Source organism: Octodon degus, unplaced genomic scaffold (assembly GCF_000260255.1).
Source record: "Octodon degus isolate 3935 unplaced genomic scaffold, OctDeg1.0 scaffold00321, whole genome shotgun sequence".
NCBI lineage: Eukaryota > Metazoa > Chordata > Mammalia > Rodentia > Octodontidae > Octodon > Octodon degus.
Window position 1 is genome coordinate 889,784 of NW_004524897.1, and position 10,276 is coordinate 900,059.

At 34.1% G+C, this 10,276-nt stretch overlaps 1 protein-coding gene across 1 annotated transcript in view; it reads right to left on the reverse strand.

Moving 5' to 3' along the window:
• Positions 1–10,276, reverse strand: part of Tbc1d8b (TBC1 domain family member 8B) — a 97,265-nt gene that overhangs the window by 57,249 nt on the left and 29,740 nt on the right. Inside the window, exons 3-5 of the mRNA XM_004647724.2 lie at positions 3,626–3,744; positions 2,894–3,119; positions 1,949–2,189 (exon numbers count right to left, since the gene is read on the reverse strand). Of these exons, the coding sequence (XP_004647781.1) occupies positions 1,949–2,189; positions 2,894–3,119; positions 3,626–3,744 (586 nt within the window). The remainder of the gene's footprint in view (positions 1–1,948; positions 2,190–2,893; positions 3,120–3,625; positions 3,745–10,276) is intronic.

The following is a 10,276-nucleotide window of genomic DNA, read 5'->3' on the forward strand; positions in this document are numbered from 1 at the left end:
TACATCATATCAATAAAATTCAGTATAACATAAAACATTGAAAGTAGAGAAATATTACAACATTCTGCTTGCACAGTGTTGGGGTACAGAATAGAAGCTGATAAATAGAAAAGACTTGTAAACTGAAACCTAAATAGATAAATAAAGAGCAATCACTTTAGTACAATTTTTCTAGGGACACTAAATACTTGTGTTAAGCAGCAATGCCATCCGAGGTAGTGAATTATGCAAGTTCTAATCTAAATCTAACAAAGATAAAAATAAATCATTTTCACTGAATATGTGGCATTTCATCATGTCTTTCAAACAATCTTTATAAATGTGACCAGATAATAATGTTAACTTTTACCTCATTTAACTTGCAATTTGGTGGGTTATGTCACTATCGTTTTCAAGGATGATCATGGCCCATTTACATGAATGGAAAGATGTCCATGACATTATTTTTCCTTTTTTTTGGCGGAACCAGGGATTGAACTCAGGCCCTTGTGCTTGCCAGGCAAGTGCTTATTCTACTGAGCCATCTCCCCAGCCCTCATGACATTATTTTGAAAGAAAAATTATGTTATGTTCAGCTCCATTCATAATTGTTGTAAGTATTTCTAACTCATGGATCAAAAAGTCTAGATGAATACTAAACTATGATTATCATGCTTCTGTGTTATTTAAATTATAGAAGTAACACATATTTGTGAAAAAAGGCAGAAGGGAGACATTCAACAGGTTCCCAATAGACTCTCTTAATAATACACATGAACAAAATGAATTGGTGATGAATAATTCATTGATAGAGAACCTTTTATATTATACTTTAAGAAAGATAAAATGGCTAAAGTGATTGTTTATGGCAATCAATCAAACAACAAAGCACAAAAGCAAATGTTCAACTCTGATACAATATGAGTAAGACTCAATCCTATAGAGATCTATTTACAAATCATACATACTGAGATTTAATTTTGGTTTTAAAAGAGTATAAAAATATCCATCCTATAGATCTAATTTCCAGAAAGTATGATCACAAAGAAATCCTTATTCATATGGATTTTAAGAATGGTTTAGAAATAAGCGGGATAAACGAAAGTACCCAGTTAGGTCTATGTAGTAGTCATATAATGCTCTAAGTCATTTGATCTGGTTTATCCATAGAATGCTGGCTTAGATTTCTCTTATATTTTCTCATGGCCTATACTCTCATCTTCTTGCTAAAAGCTGCTTTCACTAGTATTTCTATATCTTCCACTTTCCTCTTCCTCTTTGACAAGCTCTGTTTAGTAGACTGAGTGTTGGGCAGGCTGAAAAAGCTCTGAATATAGCAGCAGATAGCTACTAACTACCAGTCACATACCTTTGATGTACACAATAACAAGGATGTGAATTTACTTAGTGGTTTATACTTTTAAAAGTGCTTTTACATGTTTTACTCATTCTTCATAAGTGCACTCTAAGGTAGAAGTGATAGATTAGGAACTAGGTCCTGAGACATTATAGCTGTATTCCTGTTTTCTTTCTAAAGCTCATGTACCACTAGCTTTATTATCTTAACTTCTCATAAAAATATGTTATGTGTAAACTATTTTACAAAATAAACATGTTTAACACTGCATTTGTGAAATTATCTAGACTACTTATAGACAAATTGGAAGTTAGACTAACCATACACATAAAAACATCTCCATATTTCTAAAAGCACTCAAGGTAAAACTTACTTAAATCACACACAAAAATTTTTCAGATGCAATTCCTATTATTTCTCACTATTAAATTTTCATGGGGAGGATGAAACAATCTGAAATACATATGAATAAACTAACAAAAATCATACATGATGTTGTGCTTATTAACACACAATGTTGTTGATGATTAACTCCACAAAAAAACTATCACATAACATTTAATGCTTATTAATGCTACTGTTCTTATCATAAGAATAGTAAGCTTTGAATACCTTTTAGTAATTTGTAGAGGGTCATCAAGGATTGGGTCATTATCAAATGTTTCCTTATCAAAAAGTCTCCTTATCGCATAGTTTGCCAATTGTTCCATAAGAAGGTATGTCTGGTTAATGTGCAAAAACATTGAAAAGTAGTAATCCTCCCCTTGGGAACACACATGAATACTCTCTGTCAATATGACATTTGAAGTCTTTTCAAGCTTTGAGACTGCATCCCAGGAGATAATGAGTTTTACTGCAAACAAAAGTTATAAGTAGATATGATTAAATATTCTCATATTGATTTATGTGTACATCAGGTCTTTCGAAACAACAATTTGAGAAATGCTATGAAGAGATATAATACTTTAAAGATTGAGATTAGTTAAAATTGTGAAGCATCACCACAAATATACAATAATCAGTGATTCTAGGAATGAATACAATTTTAAATAATTCAAATAAGATTTTGATTTAATGTTTAAATCTTTTTCTTAAAAAATCTTTTTCTTTATATAGTAATTACCCAATTATATCACCATCAAGTAAAAGCTATACATATGCTATAAACAGTACAGTTTGGCTCTTCTTTGTGGCTGCAAAGTGAAATGTGGGTCATCAGACTACTAGATTTACAGTCTGCTTACAACAAGGATTAAAATATGGACTGAATCAAGTAGGTAGTTTATAACTAGGAAAGAAACTAGTTATAAGCCAGACTCCCACTATTAATAGCTACTATTAATAGATATTCAAAGTTTTCCATACATATGTCAAACAGTTTCCTAGTTAAGCAACCAGTCCTAAAAGGATTTACCCTTGATGAAATGAACATCGTGATGTATGGTTTAATTACCTTTAACACAAATCTATATACTTTTTATACAATCTAACACCAGCATAGAGGTGATAATCAAGTCAGCAAATTCAAAGCCACAGTAAGCAATAGAAACCACTTACTTTCTGATCCCAACAAAAAGGAATAGAAGCTCAGAAAGTTGGTACTAAGATAGAGCCAACCCTGACAAGGAACCCGTCCTTTCCAATAACTGCATGAGTAATAGGTCACTAATTTTTCCTGCTCTGGTAAACCAAATGACTTTTCAAATTTCAAAAGGGCTTCTCGAAATTTTTCAGGATCATCTTCTTTTGCAAAAGAATGTTTTCCCTCTTCGGCAATTAATCCCTAGGGGAGACAAAATATTTTCTGAAAATTCATTATCACCTACCAACAAAAATATATTTAATATATTTAATTTCAAATAGTTGCTTGAATACAATTGTATATATCTATGGTACCTATGTTACATGTACATGTACATATACATACTTCTCCTAGGAGAGAGGTCAGCATCATTTTCTCAGTTTGTACAAGTTTTTTCCAGTGCCTCACAAGGAGCTACCACAAATCTAGGTGTTAAATATATTCTTTTAAAAGAACAAAAGGTTTTTTCAAACTCCAAATCAAGAAATACAGAAATGAAAATATTGCCAAGAATATGGACAAGGGTATCAAAGACAAACCAATGGCTTTATAATTTTGTTAAGCATTTATCAAGCATTTTTATGTGTGCCTCTATTAATTCTAAAAGTTGCCAATAAACAACTGACCTTTCACATAAGTTCTGATCCTTCTCTAAGAGGGTCAAAGATTTTAGTATTCTATTAAAAAACTATACTCATATCACTTACTCTTATCTTTCCTTGTACAAAATTAGTAATATCTTCATTTGAGTCAAACACAGATAAGGTCTTCATGATATTCTGTTCCAACCAATCCCAATGTTTGGTTATTTCTTCTCTGTTGGCTCCTGATTATGACAGAATGGAAGACTTAAGGAAAATTCCACAACAAAACTGCTCTTGATATTTACCAAGTCAGTTTAAAAAGAAATAAAATATTTGTTCACTTTCAAAAATGGTGGTCATAAAGAAACAAAGGCATTAAGATTTATTCTCAATCTCTCTACATGGACATGGACAATATTTTTGTTTTGAATAGAAAGATTAAAACATGTAATGAAACATAATTATTGCTCATGAGAAAAGATATAAAATTCTATAAACAATATATTAGTAACTGATACCAAGAGAATAAGAATTGCCTTTTATTAAAATACACAGATACCAAAAAATACAAATGAATGTTTCAACCTTTATTCTTGAAATACAACTATAATTGTGTCTTTTATCTGTGTGGCTAAAACAGCACATATGTGACAATCCTATGAATGCTGTATGAATGTGGATTTAAACTTTGCCTGGCAGACTTATGAAAGAAATCTTTGTTTAGTCATCCCATTTTGTTGAAAGACCTAGTAAACTTGTAGAAATGTCACAAAGGAGGTTAGAAATCCTCTTCTTAAGTGACCATCTAAATTAATGTTATATGGCTTATTGAGAGTCAGATTAAATATTATTTGCTCTAAGTTGTTTTGGCTTGAAGAACATTTTAATAACTACCAATCCTCCCTTCCCCAAATTGTTTTAAGATCTCCCCAAATTGTGGATTACACAAACTTCAGGTAAAAGAATTGTCTTGAATTTCTGCATGTTTTATAATATACAGGCACTGACACATTAAAAATGCCATGAAAAACTGCATATATCCTACAATTCAGTTGAAATTTTATTCATGTCCTATAGTCACCATAGCAAGAATAACAGCTTTAATGAATATCAAAAGTCAGGAGGAAGTTTTTAAAGACCTTTATTTTGAGAATTTTGGAGCAGTAAATTCCTGACCTACAAATGAGTTCAGTCATGGGAGAATGTTTGCAAGTTGGACTTGTTCATAAGTCTGACAAAGTGAGTCTTATACACCTTTTACTCAACTATGCAAAGTATACTACTTTGCATTTCTTAGCAGTGTACTCCATAATACTACTTCTTTTCCACTTGATTCTGGACATCCTGATTTCTGATTGAGCAGTGTACAATGGTACCTCAATTTATGAACTTAATTTGTTCCGCGATTCTGGCTGTGAACCAAATTGAATCGAATTTCCACATTAAGGTTGGATGTAAGTAAGTTTAATCCATTCTCATCCCTAAGAATGTGGTTGTGAACCAAATGAAATTTTCCCATAAGGTTCAGTGTAAATAAGGTTAATTTGTCCTGAGCCATGTGTATTTTTTTAACTAGCAAAATATGGAAAAAGTATAGCACAGTATAAAGAGAGAATACTAACCTTGCTTGAGATGACTTCTGGCATGTAGGGTGGTAAGGAGGTTATTTGGAGGGAGAGTACTCTCATAAAAACACTTGGGAATGCTCCTGGGGTTTTCTTTCTTCTTGGTCTCTTAGCTACCAGGCCAATTTTGACAAAAAAAAAAAAACTGTCTAATGTCATTTTTTTTTCCTGTGCTGCATAACCCTCCAGAAATGAGAGACCACTTTATTGTTCATCAGATTCAACACTCTGTGCATTACAGTTTTGTTTAGGGTGGTACCTCTCTACGAAATCCTGGCACTCATTCCATTTTTTTCATAATGGATTGTTATCACATCATTGCTAACCTGTCTTCCTCTTCTGCATTGGAAAGCTCCTCAACAAGCACATCTACAAATTTTTCCATCATTCGCTCATTATGGTCCTCAACAAGTTCTGCTATGACTGCAACATCACACCCACATACTTTTTTTTTTTTGGTCTTATTGAGACAGGGTTTCCCTGTGCAGTTCAGGCTGGAGTATAATTCACTTTATAGCCCAGGTTGGCTTCAAATTCACATGGTCCTCCTGCCTCAAACTCCTACGTGCTGGGATCACAGGTGTGCACCACCACACCTGGCCTCAGACACATACGCTTGCCCATGATTACAATCTTCACTATCTTTACATCAGACCCTTCAAAATCATGTTCAGTGACATGATCTAGCCATGGTTCCCTCTGGGCTGAGCTTAAGGTGTGGTACGTGACATCCTCCCAGGCTTTCTCAATGAACTTGATGTAGCAGAGGACATTGAAATGTTTCTTCCAGATTAAGAGTCAAAAACATCTCTTCAGTGATGTTAAAATAACTGGTGAAGAATGTTTTTGTGTACAGCTTTATGAAACTGAATATCATTTGCCGGTCTATAGGCTGTACAAGAGGTTTCATATTGCACGGAGGAACTTGACTTTTATGAAGTCATACTCAGTGTTTTAATCCACCAAGGCTGGAGTTTATGCTGGGGCACTGTTCATCGGAATAACAATGGATGGTTATCAGAAAAACATTTCTTAATAGTGCATACCAATACCTTGTGCATCCATCTTACAAACAAATGCCTTGGGACACAAGCTTTGACACTGGTCCTCCACATGACTGGTAGTCTGGCCTTGTTCACATTCTGTTTCTTGAATGCTCAAGGGTCTGAGAATGGTACATTAATAGTGGCTTAATCTTTACACTGGCACTTGTATTTTCACATGGAAAAACAGTCAGTCTTTACACGGGCATATGCCCTGGCAACATCTCTTCCTCCTGCGTGATATAAGTTCTGTTCAGCATTTTGTTCCAGAAGAGTCCTGTTTCATCACAGTTGAACATTTGTTGAGCAATATGCCCTTCTGCCTTCATGAATTCCATGAATTCTTTCATGTAGGCTTATGCAGCAGCCATGTCAGAACTGGAAGCATTACTATATCTAATCACTGTGGATGCCATTTCTCTGATGGAATGTATCAAACCACCCCCTACTGGCTTTAAATCCATTACTTGTACTTATAGAGGAGTTTTCCTACAGTAAATCACTATACAATTTCCTGGCTTTTTCAAAGACTACAGCTTTACTAATGCTATCAACTGTTTCTCATTGAACCACATTAACAAAAGTTTTTTCGATCTTTTCCAGCATTTATCTCCTTTTTTTTTGGTGGTACCAGGGATCTACTTTGCAGCATTTATGTCCTCTACTTGGCAAACAATGCTATTCCTTTTGCCACATCAGTTCCTTTGTTTTTTGGGTGTTATTTTTTCCTTTTGGTGGAACCAGGGATTGAACTCAGGAGCTTGCGCTTGCCAGGGAAGCACTTATTCTACTGAGCCATCCCCCCGGCCCCCTCCTTTGTTTTTTTTAAAATTTTTAAAAATTAATATTATTTTTAAGATAATACAAAACAATGATAACAAAAATAGAAACGATACAGAATTTCACTAAAAATAATATAAATTTGACAGTATTTCACATCGACTCTTTTGATGGCATCTTTATTCTTCAAAACAGTTGGGATTTTAACTTTGCCATCTTGTACTCTGAGGCCAAATCAGTCACATGAATATGATGTTCATGCTCTTCTATGATTTCCTTCTTCAATTCAATGGTTACTTTTCTAAAAATCTTTGCATTCCTGCTCTGCACTTTCTTGTCACGTTCCTTATTGCGCTGCATGTTTTTGTCACCTTCATTACTACTCTGAACAACTGCTTGCTGTGTACTTTCTTGGGAGCCATGCTAGACTGAATAATACTCTACAATACAGTACGTGCTAAAAAGCACACAATGAAGCTTCACAGCAAGTGTTCCTAGCTCCATCTCCAACTGTGATTTCAACTAGAGGATAAAACAACCACATGTCAGAGTGAGGAATATGACAGCACTAGTGTCAGTCATCCAACCTTGAGTTCAATAATGGAACCAATATTTTGCCAGATATTTCTGTCTGAGAACCAAATTGTTTGTGAATAGAAGTATTTGTGAAACAGGGTATTACTATACTAGTGTATAATATTACACTAAACTGTTAGTACACAGTAGTACAGTGGTACCTTGGTTCACAAACTTAATTTGTTTCACAATTCTGGAAAAGATGGCCATGTTCATGTTCATATGGGAAAGATGGCTACAGTCTTGTTCATTATCTGATGCAGAGTTTGTAAATAAAAAGTGTCTGTGAACCAAGGTATGACTGTACAAGCGGAACAATGTCCAGCAGACACATGAGCTCTTCACACAATCTGTTCACATCCATGAATGCTTGTAATGTGAAATCCATTTAGATCTCTAAAAGTTTGCAACTTAAATGTTCATAAATCAGGGACTTACTTACAAGGCAGCTCATCTGCAGGTAACTACTATGTTTATGCCTCATTTTAATTTGGGAGAATAAGTTACACAAAGTCATCCTTTTTTAACTAGAAAGAACATTCATTTACTAACATGGTACAGGTCACTGAACTCAGTGCTTTGCATATGTTAAGCTAAGTGTTTGTCTTTTTTTGCATTGTAAAGATGATATTTTTATTAATTTTATTGAGAAACAAATAGTAATGAGACAGTTTCAAAACTGATTAGTAGGACAGTTTCAATAATTAATACATTGCATATTGTTGTCTTCATAGTATTTATTCATAGTACAAGATGCAGACATGATATCCTGTCCAAACACTGTTGGTACAAATATTTCTTCTCATTGAATTAAGAGAAAGCAGCTGTATATCTATCCTAACTATTTTGTGTATACAGATACAAAATGGTTCTTCATTTGTATCCCCTTTTTTTGTTTAGTTTTGTCAGAGACAGGTATTCCATTGTTATTTAAATATTGCAGGTGCATGAATTCAGCAAAATAATCCAATATAGTCCAGTAGTCCATAATAGTAGTGGGTGTTCTGTAGGACTGGCAATGTCAGAAATTGACTTGAGCCTTTTACAGCTCAGCATATTAATATGGCTTTACTTAGCCAAGTGTTCTTCCACTAAGCTACATTATTACCCTAGAAAGGACACTTTATCCTAAATAATTTTGATTAACAAGATTTAGAGTTGAGATTACAGAATTCTCATGTCGTCTTCATTCACTAAAATGGCATTTAATTTAAAATGGCTGAAGTAGAAAACCACTAGCAATACTAAAAGAAATTCAGAGGAAAATATAAAATGTGAATTATATGCTATATGTTCACCTATAGGAAATACCTAGAAATTTGCTTTTGTTCCTTTTTAAAACTACATATGTATTTATCAAGTCAGCATAGTGAATATAATTAGTATATACTGCAAACATGGACTAATAATTTTTTAAATAAAAAAATTATCTACTTGAGAAAGGGAGAAGAGAAAAAGGCCCCCATTCAACATTTTAAAAGCCTGAAATATTACAATGGCATATGTTATGGTTTGTCTCTAGGCGTTCCCCCAAAGCCTCATGCAGTCATGGGGTGGACTTCTAGAGTTTGTGAGTAACTCATAATCCACTGGGATTATGGGTGATCCAAGGCTGGGATTATGGGTGTGAGTGCTACACCTACCCTGAGGTGGATAGCCTGAATGTAATAGAAGAGAGACAGAGAGATAGACTTCTCTGTTGCCATTGTTGCTACTACTCCTCCCATTTGTTCTCTGCTCTTTGCCACTGCCATGAGCTGCTGCCCTCTGTCTTGGAGCCAGCTGAGTATGGACTGAATCCTGTAGCTGTAAGCTAAATAAAACTTTCCTTCCTTCATTTTGGGTGTCAGGTATTTGTCAGAGCAACAACAGAAGAATAACTGAGACAGCATAAAAAAGTGTCACTTTGGATTAACAACAACAACAACAAAAAACCTATGTTGAGTTACTTTAGTAGGAAGAATCATAATATTTCCTTTCCTATCCATAATAAAAATGTGGAAATGTCTGAATCACTCTGGCATGGATGAATATGCAACACTACCTCTAGGATATTTCTTTATATTTCAAGGATATGATCCTTTCTGTGAGAAAGTAAGAATACAAATTTTTAGAAAACCACTTTTTCTGGCTTATACTTCTTTAAGAGAAACCCTTTGTGTTTTGAACTTACATTTAAATCCAGATTTTCCACATCCAAGTTATTAGAAATGAAACAACATATTTCATGGAGAAAGTCTCAACTTCTCAGCAGTTGTGCAAAGCAGAAGTTGAAGGAAGGAGTCAGGTAGCAGTAGCACTGACAAAAATCTGTTCAGAATCCATCCTTCTGTACTACATGCTCCAGGTTGCTCACATCAATGGATTTTTAATTAAGTTTATTGGTACAATTTAGATATACAGAATGATCATATTCATCATAGGGAATTTGTACCTGAACATGATATATCTTGGTTCCTCTTTTTCCCCCTCCCCCTCTCCTCCCTTCAACTCCTTCTTCTCCTCCTTATTTACAAAACTTTGTTTTTTTTTGTATTGTTCTTGTTTTTTTTTCTTTTTTTATTAATTTTATTAAGAAAGAAATAGCAATGAGACAGCTTCAAAACAGGTTAGTAGGATAGTTACAATAATTGTTGTCTTCATAGTAGTTATTCATAGTACAAGATGCAGACGTGATATCTTGTCTAAACACTATTAGTCCAAATCTTTCTTCTCATTGAACTAACAGAAAGTAGCAGTATATCTATCCT